The sequence below is a fragment of the Aythya ferina genome (assembly GCF_964211825.1).
Source record: "Aythya ferina genome assembly, chromosome: 5".
NCBI classification, from domain to species: domain Eukaryota; kingdom Metazoa; phylum Chordata; class Aves; order Anseriformes; family Anatidae; genus Aythya; species Aythya ferina.
Window position 1 is genome coordinate 62,233,061 of NC_140301.1, and position 19,302 is coordinate 62,252,362.

The 19,302-nt window shown below is 46.9% G+C and overlaps 1 protein-coding gene across 1 annotated transcript; it reads left to right on the top strand.

The window, feature by feature from the left end:
- Positions 1–459: 459 nt before the first annotated feature.
- On the top strand, positions 460–19,058 carry ERO1A (endoplasmic reticulum oxidoreductase 1 alpha). Its single transcript, XM_084519666.1, has 16 exons — positions 460–611; positions 5,660–5,779; positions 7,135–7,218; positions 8,884–8,922; positions 9,374–9,450; positions 10,063–10,136; positions 10,615–10,735; positions 11,136–11,173; positions 11,924–11,935; positions 12,730–12,756; positions 12,949–13,041; positions 14,910–15,156; positions 15,892–15,961; positions 16,329–16,415; positions 16,962–17,095; positions 18,701–19,058. Exons 1-16 carry the CDS (start codon positions 504–506, stop codon positions 18,759–18,761), a joined length of 1,392 nt encoding a protein of 463 aa, XP_084375792.1. The 5' UTR covers positions 460–503; the 3' UTR covers positions 18,762–19,058.
- The last annotated feature ends 244 nt before the right edge of the window (positions 19,059–19,302 follow it).

Genomic DNA, 19,302 nt, shown 5'->3' on the forward strand with positions numbered 1-19,302 from the left:
GGAATGGCCTCAAGTTGTGCCAGGGGAGGTTCAGGTGGGAAATGAGGAGACATTTCTGCTCAGAAAGAGCAGCCAGGTGTTGGGACGGGTTGCCCAGGGAGGTGGTGGAGTCCCCGTCCCTGGGGGTGTTCAAGGAGAGGTTGGACGTGGTGCTTGGGGACGTGGGTTAGTGGTGACACTGGTGGTAGGGGGTGGTTGGAGGAGATTATCTTGAAGGTCTTTTCCAATTTTAGTGATTCTGTGACTGCTCAGGGACATGGGCACAACCCCAGCCCCATCCCGCCTGGTCTTGGGCACCGCCAGGCACGCCACAACTCCTCCGGACAACCTGTACGCGTACCCCAACCTCTTTAACGTGAACAATTTCCTCCTTCCCCTCCTCAAACTGGGACATCTGATGTAAAACAAGGCGGCACCCGAGGACGGGCACGGCCCCCGAGGGCGGAGCGGGGCAGGGCCGCGGCTTCTTCAGCCCCCGCCGGCCGCGGCGGCGCCGTCGTGAGATGGCGGCGGGGGCCGGGCTGCTGCGGGCGCTGGGCCTCGCTGCCCTGCTGCTCCCCGCCGTGCCCCGAGGGCCTCCCGGCGGTGCTGAGAGCCGCTGCTTCTGCCAGGTGGGCCGGGACCCCTGGTTTAGGGGTGTCTGAGGTGTTGGGGGGCTGCTCCGTGTGCCCGCTGCTTTGTTGGGTTCCCCCCTTGGCAGCGCCTCAGGGGGGTGTTGGGGTATGGGGGCGCGTCTCTCTTGGCCACCCGGGTGGCTCCTGAGGGGTGTTTGGGGGTTTTGTGGTGGTCTGGGGGTTTTGTGGTGCTGTGGTGGTTGGGAACCACCTCATTCTTTCTGTTGGGGGTCTGTGTTATCATCTGTCTGCTATATGGGCTGTGGGAGGTGTGCCCAGGGTTCAGCATCTGCTTGGGGTTCAGCCTGTCCCAGGGTGAAATCTCCTTGCTGATGTGCTGCTGCTCGGCCTGGTTTGCCTCCTGCTGATGTGTGGTAATGACAGAAATGTGTGTTCTCCACTGTGAGACCACCCCAGGCAGCTTAACTTCGGGGTGCAGGTGTTATAGCAGGTGCCTCTTGACTTAATTTTGCCTGAGCACGCTTGCAAGATCGAGGAACAAAAGTGGTACAGCGTGCTTGGTGCTTTATTTTTATTCTCCTTTAATAACTGGAGTTATAAAGTCAACTGTTGTAAAGTCTACCCTTACTGTGTTCAAGTCCCAGTGCTTAAGAGTGAGTCAGAAGTGGAGAGCGGCAAAAGAAAACGTGCAGTTGTGCACTTGGCTTTGGCTGCTGGGTGGCTCTTGACACCTCAATTTTCTATGGAAATGGGAGGTGAAATTTGCTGATAGAGCACCGAGATGTGTGCTTTTCCGTGCTTTATCTCTGTAGGGCTTTTGCTCGTGTGCTTCCTGTTAGACAGAGAGGCTTGTCTGGTAAGGATCGAAGTCTGAGTCAAGTGTGTGGTATGGCAGGAGAAGCCCTCGCCACTGCAGGAGCTGGCACTGGTGTGTTAATGGCTCTCAGGCTTTTTTCTTTGGGTAGGAGGAACTGGCATGGTACTTCATACTCCAGCACCCTCCTTATTTATGGAGTAGTAAGGTTTAAGTAGGTTTAAGTTCTCAATACATGTGTTGACAATCTTTCCTGTTGCCTTTAGGAAGCGTGTTACATAGGGTGGAATGCCTCAGCCTTACTAACCACTTAACCTATTAAAAACACACCTGAGGGCTGTCTTGTTTGTGTTTTTTAATAATTTGCCGATCATCTATAGCATATGGCTGGTGGATTTTATTTACCACCAAAGAAAATACAGGGCAAACCTTAAATGGTTCTACCTTTCTACGTTTGTATGCTTGAAGGCAAGGGTGTAGTGTCGGGTTTCCTCCTCTGGACCATCTCTTGCCTTCTTCTGGGCTGTCAGATTAAGAAATGTGATGGAAACCTTGATGAAGGGTACGTAGAAGGGCTCTGATTTGTCTCTCAGCCCATGTTGGGCTGCTTTTGAGTGTTCTTGCTCTAGCAACATTTCAGGTGCTGGCAGAAGTGGGTCATAACTCTGGAACAAGCATTTCACTCTTCTGTCGTGGAGTTTGGTGCTATTAAGAGCAATGCTCAAGTGCTTTTTTTTTTTTTTAAAAAAAAAAGAAACTTTAGTTCTTCATTTGCTCATGTTGCTAACCAGTCCTGAAACTTTCATTGCGAACATCCAGCTGCTATTAGAAACACCAAAGTTTCACACCCTGTTCCTGCTTTCTGATCTATCTCATTAGCACCGATTAACTCTTCACAGGAATTCCCTCAATCTTCAGCCAGCTTATCCCCCACCCAGCTCAACGTGTTCCCTGCTGATCGATGCTTTAGTCAGCTGTGAATCAATTCTCCATATTCCTGGTAATTATTGCTCATTCTTTGTTTACAGACTGACGAAGCCGTGCTAAGGCTGTGCTGCAGGTGCTTGGCAGACCGGGATTTTGATTGTGGGCTGGCAGAGTTTGTGGTCTGGCAGAGCTCAGGTTTCCTTTCGGGGTGTTTCTGTGGTCAGCAGGCTGTCATTAGGGGTGCGTGTGGGCACGGTGAGCTGCCTCCTCGTTACCTGAACAGATTTTCAAGCCACTCTTGCATTCTTGTCGAATTGGTGCTCACCCACGAGCCTTGGGGGCAGGAATTTGTACCTGGCACCCTTCTGATCCCTGTGGGGTGGCTCAGGAGGCAGAGAGCAGGACCTGCAGATCCTCCTTGGCCAACAGGGGCTTGCAGGTGTCACTTGGTGGCTTCTGTGGTTTAACATCCTTCTGAGGCTCCTGTGTGAGATCAGCTCCCTTCTTTTTTGGGGTGGAAGATGGGGTGACAGCGAGGAAGCTCCTGCAGGGGCACCAGGGGGCTGGTTTGGCTTGGAAAAGGCAGCTGCTGGTGGAGTTAGGGGTTAAAAGCAGCTCATTTTCTCCCCCACCGTGGTGTTCCCTTCCTGTGCTCTGTTCTAGCCACAAGTGGGAGATGCAAAAAAGATTTTTGCCCTCTTCCCTGCCCTGCTGGGCAATAGATGGTGGCGTATGGGTCAGGGAGAGGGCTTACAGCAAGTAAAGGAAGCCCTAAAACTGCAACCCAGGAGCATTTTGGTGGCACTGAAGGAACCAGAAAGAGGTGAGGAGACCAAACCCAGCGGCAGCAGCGTGCGGAGGGAGCAGACTGGCAGGATCCCAGGATGGAGGCGAAGGAAGACAAAGCCAAGGCCCAGCCCCAGGATTAAGCAGAGCCCACGTGCGGCTGTTTCCATGCTGCGTTGTGCACCCAAGGCGGGCACATCAGTGGTGAGGGATCACAGAGGGCCGGCCAAATGCCTTCCTCGCTGCTTACTCAGCAGCCCGAGCCCTTGGTGTGCGCGTCTGTCCCGGCGGCTCCGTCACATCTCCTCCCTGGGGACAATCCCAGCCCTGCCCCTCGCCTCTTGCCAGGCTCTGCCGCCCCGTCCGGGTGGAGCAAAACCCGTGGTGGGTTGGGCTGTGCCACCTGGCCGAGCTTTCTTTTGGGAACTTGGGGTACAGAGCAGGAAGATCCCCAGAAGATAGATGGAGATCTCCAAAGGTGACCCCCAGCTGCTCCTGAGCGCGATGAGAGCGTTCAGGGGGCTTCACCCCCAGTTATAATGGGTTGGTGCTGGTCAGCAGACCTAGCAAAGTCAGCCCTGGTGCAATCAGGACGTGCCAGCCCTTTCAGGCTCGGATATCACCTCTTGGAGGTGATCACTGCCATCCCCTCGCAGTGCTGAACGCCTGACGTGGCTGCAGAGAGCGGCTGGAGACCCTGCAGATCTTTTTGGAGGCTTCTTTTAGGCCGGCTGAAGCTTGACCCAATCTGTAATCTGCCTTCCTCAAAGGCCGTCAGGCTTCCAGGAAACACAAGGAGATGTGTGGCTTTTTTTTTTTTGTTTTGGTTGCTTGGCCGTCTTCGTTTTGAAACAGCTTCGAGTTGGGTAACTGGATTAGCAAACGGGTGCTGGTTTTATTTTGATGGGAGTGATTTCGGCTGCTGGAAAGTTTAATTGCTGCGCTGCTAATCTTCAGTTTCATTGCCTTGCAAAACACCCGACAGAATACAGCACCTGCGTGGGGCTGAGGTGCTGGGCAGTGAACACGAGAAGCAGAGTTGAGCCTCCAAATCCTGGTGCCTCGGCACAAACAACTTGCTCAGGTGGAGAAGGGCACGGTGGCACTGATGGATTTCCCTTCTCTCCCAATCCAACCAGGGCGGCTTAGTCTAAAACAACTGATTTTTTGGGGAAGCTGAGCTTTTATTTCCCCCCCCCCAAACAGTCCCACAAAGGAGCAGGAAGAAACCTTGCACGTTCCTTTAAGGTGGTGCTGTGTGTTTAACCCAGGCTGCTGTTTTTTTTCCCCTCCCTCTTACCCGGTTATCTGGGCTCTCCGGGTGTGCGTCAGGCCCTGGGCTTCACGTTTCTCACGTCGCTCTCTTTCCTCTGCACACCATCATTTGTTTCACCCTTATTCCTTGCAGGCTCGTTTGCTACACTTCACAGGAGCTGCATCCAGGCTCGTTCTGCTCGTCCCTGCTTCCAGCTTGCTTTTGGGTGTGCGGGGAGATGGCAGGGGTTGGGCAAAACCCCCCTGGAACGGTGTAGTGTGGGGTACATGATTTTTGTGCTGGCTGATACCAGGATATTGTAGGCTTCTGGGACAGAAGCAGTGAGAGGATTTCTCATTGTGAACATCCCATACTTCATAAATCAACAACAACCATTTAAATCAACCGCCGTGGTCTTAAAACCCCCAATTTATCTGATGCTGGCAGGTGGCAGCATCCAGGGAAAATCCCCGGCGTGCTGCTGAGAGGGAACAAGCAGTGAGCTCGCTTCTGGCCGCGGTGATTTCCCCGAGTACGAGTCAGAGGGTGGCAGGGGAAGAAAACCTCCTCCTGCCTTGTGCAACGCCCTCATCCAGACAATAACCTACGTGTCAGAAAGCCATAGCTGAATTCGTGTTGCTTTCTTTTTCCTTCTTCGGGGCTTACACGCTGCTTGTTGTGTTTTGGGATGATGCAAGAAGCGTTGGCTTCCTGCATCAGATTTACAGCAGATGTTTTCCTGCCAAAAAGCTTTCAGAGGCAACGGGGGAGCCTGCTGCAGGCGCTGTGGTGCTGATTAAATCCACCAAATGGTCATGGTGCAGTTGGTTGGCAGCAGGGACTTTTCTTGACTGCCTTAATCTTTGTTGCCAGATCTAGCAAGCTGGTTCTTGCTGGATTTGGTCTTGATAAAAACCTCTGATTTGTGTGACTGTATCTGATGTGTGGTCAAGGACGGGGTTTTCCTGCAGGTGACACAGCCTGGCTGAATGCCTGCCATCTCTGCTCTCTAACAAGAGTTCCTGATGCCAATTAATCTGTCATCAGTAAGTGTTAACCTACCTACGTGTGTTAGGGGAAAAATATTTCTAAATAAGCTGCTTATCCCCGGGTGCCGATCCTGAAGGATGCATCAGAAGGAATTCTCTGCCAGTTCAGCACAGTCAGGTTTAATGTCATTTAATTCAGGTTGGACTTAATTGGATGGCTCACTGATAAAAGGAAAGACAATTCTGAATCGTTTTATTGTCTTAAACAGTACTGACCGACTTGTTCCTCTTTGATTTTTTTCATGTCCAACAGGTTACTGGTCATATAGATGATTGCACCTGTGACGTGGAAACCATTGATGCCTTCAACAACTACAAGCTTTTTCCTAGGCTGAACGAACTCCTGGAGAGTGACTATTTTAGATACTACAAAGTAAGTTTCTTGTACGAGAAAAGTCTGAATATTTCTCGTTCATTTTGTGTGCTTTTTTTTAAAATTTAAACTGATTTTAATATCAATAACTTTCACAGATACCCAGTTTCAATCTTGATCTTTACAAATGCAGTCAGCAAGTCTGATTTCTGCTATTAAGAGAATCTTAATGTGATATAACTTTCATATCCAATAAGTTGCATGATTTTAAAGAGATTCTTATGCATTTTTCCCTCTAAAGAAGATCAATGAAATGTGTTCTGTTGAATTAGGGCTCAGGCATGTTAATGACTGGGGATCCAAATTGCAAAATGAGGATATTCTTCGTGTCTTCCTATCAACATGGAAAGCCTGGTTTAGTTATCAAACAGATTAATTAATTGCTGTTACTGCAGGACCACTGTTATTAGATGCAATCTCACTGAATGTGAGCAGAATCTATTTGACCAAATGTGTTTTTTTGGGTGTGGCTGGGTTATGGGGCAGAATTTTACCTGCTGAATATAGATATTAAACAACTCTTTCCATTTTTTTTTTTAAAGTATTCACTCTGCTGTGCAAACAGCTTAAGAAGCTTCCAACTTCACTGCCCCACAGATTAGAACAGGTCCATATAAAATTACTGGTGTAGAGCTGCCTCTCCCTACTTTGCCCCATCTCCCTCCCTTCCCCAAGCTTCCTGGTGGGAGCACCAGAAGAAATAATAGGATGAAAAGCACAACCCATACTGATAACAAGGATATGAGCAATAGCAAACAATCTGGTAAACACCAGGGAGTTATTTGTTCCCACCAAGCCCAGAAGTCTTGCACACCAACAGGCCCAGAGCACAGAGGACTTGCCAGCAGAAGAGCTGCACGCTGGCCACAAGAGGATGACAGCAAGGCTCCAGCACACCTTCCTACCCCTCTGACAGGGAGGCACGCTGTAGCCATAAGATCTCCAACACAAGGAGACAAAATCAATGGGTAGCAAACTTCCCTAAGAATCACTGAGGATGAAGTGAGCAATGTTCTGAGGCCAAAGATTGCTCCCAGCGAACAGTTTGCCACTGCTCAACAACAGCATCAGGGTGTGATTAGGAATCAGTGGCCCGTTTCTTGTCTTTGTTGCCACAAACAGCCTTGGCCATGTGCATGGGTACAAACATCTTGTGTGAGAGATGGGTGAATGTGCATGATAGACTGAAATCAAGTCTTCATTTAAAATGAGTGACACCTTCTGTTTCTACTTGTACTGCAGAACTTGGCCTTGCACTAGGTTTTGTTATCAGAAGCCTAGTAGTGAGACACCAGAGGTATGAGTTGTTAAGCTGTGGTGTGGAAGAAATGTGTAACAGCTTATGTTGTTTGTAGGTAAACCTAAAGAAGCCTTGTCCTTTTTGGAATGACAACAGCCACTGTGGAATACGAGACTGTGCTGTAAAACCCTGCCCAACTGTAAGTAAAGAATCCATCCGCTTCACTGTTTTCTTTATTTGACCTTCCATGAACAGAAAAACTTGTCCTAGCCCTTATTTTGGGTATTAACGAAATGATCTGGGGACAAATCCTCTCACCCTCGTAAATGCCAGGATATTCACCCTGTTAGCTGTGCTGTCACTTGCTGTTTTGCCTGACAAATTCAGCCAGGCCCTTTCTAGCAGTCTCTATACATTAAATGGCTCTTCCAGAGTCCTCTGCTCCCAGCAGAAAAGCAGACACCCTTACCACTGCATCCTGGACAGGAGGGTTTTCTCCACTGAGCTAAAAGAAAGCCTCTTGACTGCAGGTACCTGCCTGAAAAGAAGGGGAAGAGAAAGCGAGTGAATCAGTGTGGTTGCTGGGTTGATGGATGTGGTGAAAATGCCACCCAGGCTGGCTCTGTGGGCTGGCACCCAGCAACAGGCTCTTGCTATCTCATTCTGGGATCTCCAGAGCAGTTTGTGTGCTGGTGGTGCACGGGGGTGTGCCATGCTGCTGGGACAGTGGACGACCAGCAGTGCTCTCGATGGAGGAGGTCTCCTGACACTATTTGCATGCATTTACCAAGTCATTGTAGCTTATTTTTATGCACAATTTAAAGTATAATGTGGTGAAACAGATGCCTGTCCCTCTCACGTGGTAACTCTGTGAAACCTGGTATAGTGAAACTGTTGGCTTGGCTGAAAAAAAATCTGAGGTGATACGACACCTTGAAATCTGGTCTAGGTGTGTGTGAACATTATGTTATATAAATTCTGATGTTGATATTAAATTAATTTGTCTTATTCTCCTCTCCCATGAACTGCCATTCAAATAAGTCTCCTTTGCTTCACTTGTCTTGAAAAAGCACCTACCGTGGAAAAAAATTGGATGATTTTTTTTCCTTAAAGTAACTCAAGTTTTGCTTAAATTATTTTTACTAAACCTTTTTTTTTTTACTTAATGATGATGTCATTGTGACATTCATCTTTCACATTGTCATTACTATTACCTAGAAGTTCTTATTTTAAGATTTCACTGTAGCTTTAATTATATTGACCTGGGTCCATTTCATTCTGAAAGCAACAAGAAAAACTTACACGTTGCTTAATTTTTCTTTCCCTGTGCTACTTGCCATCATGGTACTTTCAAATTGTACCATCACAGAGAAACATTGCCCTGTAATGCTCAAGTGGTGTTTTTTTGCCTTCCTACTGATGGAAGAAACAGAAGTTGAGAAGAACTTAGGGACCTCTTGTCTTGTGCATGCTGCTCAGGTTGTGTTGGGCTGGGAATAAAACTCAATATCTGAAGAGAAGCATCTGGGCATCACCCAAAGACAGGATGCCAGACATCAGCTCCTCTGAAGTTTGTTGAATTCCTCAGCCTTGTGCTTGGCTGAGCAAAACACAACCTGATGTAGCAGCCATAAAAGGCTGCTGACCTTCTGAGGAGGGTTGTGAAAAATCAGAATAAACCACCAAGAATATTGCTTAACTTTAGCCTGCAAACGAGCCAGAAAATGGCTATGTTGTAATGTTGTAAGCTAATCTGGGTGCACTGAATATTTACTAAGTTCTAGCCACCTTCCCAATCTTTTTCAAACAAATTGAAAGGCTACACCAGCCTCACATGTAGCACGTGCTCAATTTTGTCTTTCAGGATGAAGTTCCTAATGGAATCAGATCTGCAAGTTACAAGGTAGGCTGGTCTGTGTGCACACAGTGCTGCTGCTTATGGGACCAATTTGTCACTGCAACTGATAAAAATGAGCTGTATTTGTTGAGATGCACCTTGTGGCTAAATTTTTTGCCCTATTCAAATGTTTGGCATGTTGTAGAACCTTTGAGGTCGTCATCCTGAAGTCAGGTATTTCCCCTCCACAAATGCAGGGCAGTTTAGGAGACTTCTGCAAGACCCCAGGCACAGCTAAGCACAAAATGTTCCTGGTGGCAGTGTCAGAATCTGCTACGAGTCCCTGCAACAATCATCTCAATTGCATCAACCTCTGCAGACATCCTGTGGAAATAGAGGGTGGAATGAATCATAAAGATGTTTCTGATGCTTAAACTGTTTGTGCACTAAAGGCAAAATTATAACATCAGGAAAAATGTGTTTTAATTCATTCCTGCTCCTTTCCTCTTCAACCCAGTACTCAGAAGAAGCCAGTAACCATGCTGAGGAATGTGAAGAGGCCAACAGACTTGGAGCTGTTGATGAATCCTTGAGGTTTGATGACTTTTTGATCATGGAATGGTTTGGGTTGGAAGGGACCTTAAAGAAAAGGTCCGTGGGCAGGGACACCTCCCCCTAGATCAGGCTGCCCCCAGCCCCATCCAGCCTGACCTTGGGCACTGCCAGGGCTGGGGCAGCCACAGCTCTTCTGGGCAACCTGTTCCAGTGCCTGTCCACCCTCTGAATAAAGAATTTCTTCCAAATATCAAATCTAAACCTACCCTCTTTAGTATAAAGCCATCACTCCTTGCTCTATCACCACACCCCCTGACACGGAGCCCGTCCCCAGCTCTCCTGCAGCCCCTTTAGGCCCTGGCAGGCTGCTGTGAGGTCTCCCCAGAGCTTTCCCTTCTCCAGGCTGAGCACCCCTAGCTCCCTCAGCCTGTCCCCACAGCAGAGGGGCTCCAGCCCCTTGATCATCTTTCTGGCTTCCTCTTGACTTGTTCTAATATTTCCATGTCCTTGTGCTGGGGGCCCAGAGCTGAGCACAGTGCTCTGTGTAGGGTCTCACGAGAGCCCCCACCTTGATTTTCCATGATCCTTACTTGTCTTGGAGGAACCCTTGTGCTGATGCTCCTTCTGATGGCCTTTCTCCTTTCCTTGCAGCAAGGAAACCCAGCGGGCGATGCTCCAGTGGACACAGCACGATGACTCCTCAGACAGCTTCTGCGAAGCTGATGGTATGTGGACCTGCTTGATCTGACGAGTCTTGTAACGAGATTTAAGCAGTGCAAGTTCTCTGCAGAACCATCAGGCCCATGTGTAGTGTTTCAGCAAGCCTCCATGCTATTTCTTCTCTCTCCTCCTTCCCTCTCTCCTGCCCTCAGTGTCTTGAAAAGACGAGGTGAATATTTCTGAACAGCTTCATTGTTGGTCAGGGTCTCTCGGGGCTTGGCAAGTTAGCAGCTTGGGTGGAGCATGCTCAGAGTTTGCTGTGCCATCTGTGGTCTTGCACGCTGATGGCTCTGAAGGCCAGAGAGCTGCACCCTGCTGCACTGATGCACAGCAAATACAATTCACCTGCCTGTTTGGAGAGGAATGAGCTGGTCTCCCTGCTGGTGAGACCAATAAATGTGTAAAGGGGTGGCAGGTTTAGCCCTGGGAGATGTAATTTGCCTTTAGAAGCTTTTGTCACTGACCCAGCACTCTGCTTCACAGACATCCACTCTCCTGATGCAGAGTACGTGGATTTACTCCTGAATCCTGAGCGCTACACGGGCTACAAAGGCCCAGATGCCTGGAAGATTTGGAACAGTATTTATGAAGAAAACTGCTTCAAGTAGGTGCTTTGGGACACAGGTGCCCCAGGTCGCCAGGCACAATGCTGACTTTTTGGAGGGGCTGCATGTGCTACAGCTGCTCTGTTAATCCCCGTCCTCCTGTCTTTGCTGCACTGCTTGTGCACTGTGGGCTGTCAGAGCACGGGACAAGCCATGTGGCTGCCCCATGAACCCCTGTTGGCTGTTTATTCTAGAGAAAAAAAAAAAAAAAAAAAAAAAAACAGACAAACTTCTCTCTATCCCTTTCCTGTTGGAGCAAAACTGAAGCACAGGAGGATTTCTGAGATCTCCTTAGGCTATTTAACTGCAGAGAAGTAGTTTCTTCTGTGTTTCTGCACAGCAAGGAGACAGTCAACTATTTACTTTCTTTTTTTTTTTTTTTTTTTTTTTTCCTCTTAGACCTCAAAATGTAAAAAGACCTTTGGCGTCTGGTCGAGGTGAGTCACTTATCTTGCTAAGTGGTTTGGTAGTGTGCTGATCTGAGCTACAGAAGCAGCGAATGCTATGCGAGGTACTTCTCCTGAATGATAAATATTTTATAGTTCTTGATCAAGTCTAGAATTCAATGGCTAATTCAAGGGCACCTGGAGGGATGGCGCTCTAGCATCCATCACGGAGAAAAAGTCTGATTCTGCATTCCTGGAAGATATGTGGGTTTGGGAGAGGCTGGGAACAGGACTGAACCCTGGCTTCTTTCTTGGTCCCTGGTTTTTGTACTTAGCAATGTATCATCCTTTCATCTATGAGAGACCAAAATGAGACCCTGGCAGGGTTGTTCCTCTGTGGAATCAATTTAGTAAGAGAAACTCTGCCTTAGAAATTAAGACTAAATAATGTAAATTAACATAGGGAAGGACTTCAGGAGCATACCAAGAGCTTCTTGCCCAAGATTGCTAAGAGACTCCATGTCTCCTGATAGCCCATCTTGCCCAGACATCTAGAACATCAGCCTCTCTCCCCCCTTCCCCCAGGGAAGGCTTGCTGTCCTGCAGGTGAGGAAGCAAGAGGACATGAAAACAGGATCTAATCTGATACCTGTCAGAGCTGATGCAAGTGACTAGTGCACTGCAGGAAGCAGGGATGGGGTCTTTGAGCAGTCTCATTGTTTGTGCTTTAGAGTTTAATTTTGGTCTTGTGTAACTGATCTCCTCTCTTCTCTCCTCCCCCATTCATGCTTTTCTCATCAGGAGATGATGGAGGTGAGTGGCACTCTGTTTTTACTGATAACAGAAGCAAATGTGAAGTCTTTACCTAATGGTACAGCTCACAACAACATGATAATGCACCTGTTTAGCAGAACCATTATTCAGGTAAAATCAGGAGCTGTCCAAAATCCCATGTTCAAATCCCATGGGAGCAAATCCCATTGCTCCCTGCAGCTCTGAGGCTGTGTATGTGACATCTTCCCCGTCTCCAAACTACCTCCAAATTGTTTTTGTTCTCCAGATTATTCTCAAGCAAGTAGCAGGGATTAATGTGTAACACTGTTTTATGTGACTGTACACACTTAATTGTGCTTTTTTATTTTTTTCTAATAAAAATATCCCTCTCCTTACCCTCACCAGAGAAGAACAGCAATCTGTGGTCCTTCTTTCCCCCTAGGTCATGGTGTTCTGCATTGCTTTTGCTTCCCACCAGCTGTGATAGGTGGGAAAAAGACTTTTTTGTTTGGTGCCACCATGCTCTGTTAGTGGCATCACTCGGTGGGGAGGAAAGTTTGTGTTCTTCTAACATCCCTCTTCGTGCTTCTGCAAACTGGAGCGAGCAGAATTCCTCTGGGGTCTGGCCCAGAGGTGGTTTCAGGGCAGCAGGCATGGCCATGGGGACAGCCCTCCCTGGCTGCAGGGGGTGTCCAGCCCTGTGCTGTCAGCATGTCATCCTGCTGTCCTCTGAAAGCTGCATCCAGAGAAGTAGTTTAAAATAACATTATTTGTTAAAGCCCTCCTGCAAGGTGTGCCTCAAACTGATGTGCTGCCTTTCCTTTTGTTTCTAGGACATATGTTTTACAAGTGGCTGAAAGGTAAGCCTTTTTCTAACAGTCCTTTTTTCTAAACTTGGTTGCTTTTCTTGGGATGAATGCGAAATGGCTGGGAAGGGGGTGGGAGCTGCTTGCCACTCTCAGGTTGGGTTAGATTTCTGTCTGACAGCCAGGAGAGAAAAATTCAAATGTACTGTATGCTTTCAGTATCTTAAAATGCCCATTTCTTCTCAGGTGTCTGCATAGAGAAGCGTGCTTTCTACAAACTCATTTCTGGTCTCCACGCAAGCATCAACATTCACTTGAGCGCCAGGTACCTCTTACAAGGTAACTGCCACTTTCTGCCTTGCCCCTTCTGTGTCAGCTCTAAATTGACACTGGCGTACGCTTTGTGGCTCAGCTAAACACTGTTTGCAGCCCATTCCAGCAGGGTTCAGGCCTACTTCTGTGCTCTTCCTCTCTCTCCCTCAGCACACAGCTTGTGTAACAAAATCAGGGATGCGGTTACCGCGTGCCTTCAGGTCTGAAAATGGCTGGACTGTGTGCGCTGCACCGAGGCTTCCAGCACGTATGCCTTTTATTCTTCCTCCAAGGTTATTTTGGAGTGGGTTTCTAATTGCATATCAAGGCTGTCTCTTGCGAGCCTGTTTTTTATGACAGTCAGTTTAGCAACAATCTCACCTAGACTGTGAAATGCCTGGCTGCGCTTTTCCAGGACTCTTGAGCCATTTCCATTTTTTTTTTTGCATGCCTTTGTCCGCAAGTAAGGATCTAAATTTCAGTGCTGAGGTTGGAAATCTAGGGTGATGTGAAAACATGATTTACGTGTCTCACATGGCCAAGGAATGTGGCGTGTTGTTCATGCAGTGTGGGATGCAGCCTCTGACTTCCTGAAGGATTTAGTCACACTAGTTTACCGTAGTATCTGTAGACAAAGTCTACCAGCTTTATTCTACTAAAGCTTACAGAAATCAAGTACAGAAGACTGTGATAGCTGTTAGAATTTGGATAACTGGTTTAATTTTAAGTAATCATATTCAAGTGTCTACAGCCTACCTACACCTCGCCTTGATGTAAGCTAGACAATGTTAGAGCTGAGAGGGTAATGAGAAACATCAAAGGCAGGAGATGAGTTGGAACTCTGCAGGGAAGATTAGGAAAATAAGGTGGCTACAGAGAGCAAAATAAGTGTCTTTGGCTTGTGTAGAAAGGGCTAGTTCCTGTTGGTGAAAGGCTACAGAAGATCTCTGCTCTGAGGAGCTGGTCCTTGGCTCAGCTTGAATCCTCGCAGAGATTCCTGTCTGAGGCACCATGATCTTGCAGAGAGCCTGCCTCAGCTCAGAGTTGGGGAAGAGTCCTTTCCTGCTACCCTGGTTATCAGTGATTTAGAAGATTCTCTGAAGTTTCTTTCCCCTTTTATTTTTCTTCTCATTTTTACATGTCGGCAACTGTATTATCTCTTACTTCCACTACATACTCTATTTAGTCTTAAGCACACAATAGGACAGGCAAGCAGAAACATTCTTTGTGAGAGCTTGATAATAGGAAATAAAGATCAATCTCCTCTGATCCTTGGTTACTTTTTTCTTTCACGTTTCCCCAGTAGAAGGAATGTTCTTAAGGTTTCTGGGCTCATTAGGGAGCCTTTCAACCTCCGACTCCCCTGTTGTTTCCCAGCACAACGTGATCAGGAGGCCTCTGCAGATGCTTGGAGCAAAGCAGGGAGACTGCTTCTGAGTTCTGCAGCAAGTTGGTGGCTTTTGAGGGCAGGAATAAAGGGATCTTCACAGCCTGCCTGGTACAGCCAGCCTGTCCTCTTCGTGTACACACAAATGCTGAACTAACTCCAGCTTACACAGAACTGCTTTCAGAAACAGGCAACTTAAATGTCAAGAAGCTCTTCAACTTGACTTGATTCTGCTTAAAACGAACAGCCTCCATTTTTAGCTTTGGCTTATACGCCTGGGACCTGCTTTAAACCAAGTGGCTAAAATCTGCAGGAGTTCTGCATTTGTTAGGGTTTGGTTGAAAGCATGTCTCTCTTGAACAGCTGGGGTTAGTGGAAGGGCTGTGACTGCTACAAAGCTTGGAACTCCTTGGTTAGAGATATATTTCACCATTTGCTTGGGACAGTGGGAAGCAGTGAACTGGAACCATACCCATCCACCTCATTTCTTTGTTTTTTTTGCTCTCAGATACATGGTCAGAGAAGAAATGGGGCCCCAATGTTACAGAGTTCCAGCAGAGATTTGATGAAGTCCTCACCAGAGGGGAAGGCCCCAGAAGACTCAAGAACCTCTATTTTCTCTACCTGATAGAGCTACGGGCCCTGTCCAAAGTGTTGCCGTTCTTTGACCGCCCAGGTTTCCAGCTGTACACAGGGAACAAAAGTCACGATGCAGAAATCAAAAACCTGTTGCTGGAAATTCTCCATCTGGCCAAGTAATTACACTCAGTACCTGGGGAGAATGGCTCTTTCAACCCTGGCATCTCTTAACCTTTCATTTAAAGCGCCTAGAAAGGCAGGTTCTGGGTTCTTTCTTGCAGTGGGATAGCGTGATTTGGGTAGTATTGTTGGGATTGCATTGGTATCTGCATTCAAATAGCAAAACAGGCTAATTAAGTCCACAGTTTAATAGCCTAGGCAGCCTCTTGGGTTTAGCAGAATTGAATTTAATAACCACCTACATGTCAGCCCTGAAACTGGCTACCTGTTTGAGTCATCTGTGGAATACCAGTCCTGGCTTCATGTTTTTTGTCTAGAAAAAAAATCCTAAAGATGTTGGTAATAGAGGTTTGGACAGAGGTCTGAGGACAAGGTATGGAAGGTACCAGAACCAGATGGAGTGGGTGTCTCCTAACATGATTGATGTTTGAATTTCTCTCTTCACACTCCCATGCCTTCAGTGCTTACGTCTGCTAGAAAACAGACTACAATTGCTTAGAAACCACAGAGCAATCGCTGAAAATGTCTCCAAGGTGAGATGCAAGTTAAAAACTGAAAGCCTCCAGGAGATCTAAGAAACAAACAGCTTGCACTTAAAATACATCTAGAGATGTTCAGCGTCTAACACCTATCAGTTTCACTCTCATACCTAACCAGAAACTTCTGTGAATCTGGATTTAAGTCACACAAACAAGCCATAGGGAGCTAAAACTCTTTTCATTCTATTTCAGGTCTTTTCCACTGCATTTTGATGAGAACTCCTTCTTTGCAGGGAATAAAAAGGAAGCTGCGAAGCTAAAGGTAAACCAAAGGTTGTCCAGCCCTTCCCTTTGGGGCACTTTCTCCCTAAACAGTATTTTATATGTGTGTCTAGAATAATGTTAGATCTGAACAGGACTCTGCTATGGTCAAGGTACTGGACCAGGTATTTCCAGTCCATTTTGGTTTTCTGGATGGTTTGGTACTCATTGGAAGCTACAGGTTGTAGGGTGTACCTTGAGGAAGGTCTGAGGAAGCATTTTAAGCTAAATTTGGTGAGACTTAGTTGGTAGAGTCCAGAATTAATACATTATTGGGTTTGAATTAATGAATTAATACATAGAAGTCCACATGGAAGAAGTCCTTATTCGCATGTAAATGTGATCAACTTAAATGTCTCTTCCCCTAGGAGGAATTCAGGCTACACTTCAAGAACATTACCAGGATAATGGACTGTGTTGGCTGCTTCAAATGTCGCCTCTGGGGGAAGTTGCAGGTAAGTTAGGTCAGCAGTCTGGGGCATGCCTGGAAGCACCTCACTTGGTGGGACTCTGCTCAAATGCAGCTCTTAGATCCCTTCAGCTCCCAGATACAGATCAGGGCTGCTTCATTTTTTACCAGGGTCCAGTCAGCAGGAAGCAGTGTGCTGCTGATTCCAGCAGCACGCTCTCTGGGCCATACAGGAGCTGTGTGTTGCCTCTGCAGCTGAAAACCTGGTGCAGCTGAGAGTCTGGGAGAGTGGAGAGGGTGTGCAGAGCCTCTGGCAAACATCTAGGGGTTCAGCAAGATCCGCACTGACCTTTGTGTGGTCAAACTTAGACAGGAAGCCTCTGTTGGGCAGCTCTGCTATCAAAATAAGTCTAAATAAACAGAACGTCCTGGCTCCGTTCTGCTTCCTTCTCTTCACTGTGCTCAGTGAAATCTAAGTCTTGCCCTGTGAAGTTGATGTCAACAGGAACCTTTGCAAACATGAAGAAGGGAAGTGAAGTTAAACTTCTGAGCCCCCTCCCCTGTATTAAATGATCTTGTTTGTCCTGCACAGACACAAGGCTTGGGCACGGTGCTGAAGATCCTGTTTTCTGAAAACCTGATAGGAAAGATACCTGAAAGCGGTCCTTCCTACGGATTCCGGCTGACAAGACAAGAAATTGTTGCACTATTTAATGCTTTTGGAAGGTTAGTGTGAGAATTTTTCTCCAATCTTACATGTGCTGCTGTGTTACATCCCATGTAAGCTTCACAGTTGACTTTCATCACTAGTATTGGTGTTAATTCCTGTTCTGATCATACTTTATCATCAAGAAGCTCTCAGATGTCAGAGGATGTTCATGTAGAAGTGCAACAGGTAGAACAACTTAAAACAAGTTATTTATATTTTTGTAAGGAATTCAAGGAAGTGCTTGAATTTAGATACAAAGAACTTGGTTTTCAAGAAACTGTGTGACTCTGTCCTGTGAGCACACTGTCCCAAACAAAGGTTGCTCTTCTTACCTGTTCTATATCCACTTCAGACTCTCCTCCAAGCATCAGACTCCCACCAGTTTGTTCCCAGATCTGTCTGCAGCCATTGCATTTGTCAGGAAGCCATCAGTGCAGCCCTGTAGGGAGCTGGGTTAGGTTTTTGGCAGGAAAGGATAACAAGGCCTTTAGGGGAGAGGGGAGATTGCAAGAAGCTTTGGTTATACATTACCGCCTGGTGGTGTTGACAGACCTGGAGTTTCTGGCAATCAGGTTTGTAAAGGATTTTTCAGTCGATGTTGCTGCCAATGCTTAAAGCTCAGTGGTCCTGATTGTCTTCTGCAGTGTGAATTGGCAGCAATAGGGAGCCCCTAATGTGTATCAGTCAAAGCTGGAAAACCCCAAAAGCCCCTTATCCAGGGATGTTGTATTGCGTTCCCTCCTGAGCACAGCTGCTCTGCTCTCCTTAGATGAGAGGAGCTGGGATTGGTTCTGCCTTTATGTTGCCATGTTGGCACAGCCTCTGGAAAAGTCTGCATGCAGGAGACCTCCAGACCCTCTGAAAGTCTGTTTTCAGAGGAAGCTGAGGGCTGGCAGGCAACGAGCCTTTTTCTTTTCTTCCCCTTCCCCCTCTGCTGCCCTGCTAAAACTTTGCTCAGTGAGTTCTGCTGTGTGAAAAGACTGAAGGCGGGCAGCTTGTCTCTCAGCTCTGACTCCAACCTCACATCCTACCTCTGTGGATTAGAAGAGCCTTTTAAAGCAGACCTGCATCTTTGCTTTTTGCTTAGAAGTGATTTGGGTTATTCAAAATACTCAAAACCTTCTTAAAAGAGAGGGCAGTGTTGGCTGGGGAGGGGGTGGACCTTATCCTCTGAGTCCAATCCAGCATTTCCTGCTGCCGATGCTCCAGGGGCAAAATGCATTCAGCAAGAAAATGAGGTAGGTGAGTGAAAAAAGCCTTCGGAAGAAACAAGCTTACACCACAAGGAGACTCAGTGACCTGCCTGCACAGCTGGTAATATTATGGTCTGCTTCTTGACCTCTAGTTAATGGGTTTGTCTGATCACTGCTAAGCTCTGTAACATCCTGTTCCGCTGTGCCTCGGTAACAGAACCTCATGTCTGTTTGCTTTATAAAGAGTCTACAAAATTAGTTAGGTTCTGGTTCAGCCAGGCTCTTAATTTAGCTGAATTTCTAAATTCTCTCTTCCCAAGAGCTGCTTGAAGGTTTTCTTGATAGCAGTCCCTTTCTTGATTTTATTTTATTTTTTAAATTAAGTATGATGCGTATGTTGCCCTGATGTTTTTCTTTCCTTGTACATAGGGTTTCAACGAGTGTTAAAGAATTGGAAAACTTCAGGAACATCTTAAGGAATATGCAGTGAATTCACTAGAGAAAGGGACTGAAGTTTTATTGATCGTGTCCTGGGTTCTTTAAAACCAGACAAATGCCATAATTCCATGCCACTCCTGCCTGCTGCCAGGTGAAGACCACTTGCTGGGCCTCCTGTTCCGGAGCTGATTGTCTGTAAGCTGCTGATGCCAAATCTTTTGTACAAAAAAAAAATAATACTATTTTGTATAAAAGTGGGGACTACGTGTAAAGTTTATTTTATATATATTGGGAGATCATTCTGAATAATTTCTTTAAATATTGCTGAATAAATTTGGGGGAAATTCTTTGTCTGTTCCATGTTTCTTCAGCCACCAACAACCATGGTAGAAGGTTGTCCACCCTACAATGTTGTTCCTGGCCCCAGCATTTGTTCCTAATGTGCCTTGACTCACACCTCAAGTCCCTGCAGGTTATTGTTAGCCTGGTAGTGGTGTTCCTGTGTTCCCCACAACAAATAATGGGGTTTAGACAGAGCGAGGTGAGTTGCTGTAGCAGTTCTGACCTGCTGATTTGTGTCCTATGATGTTCTT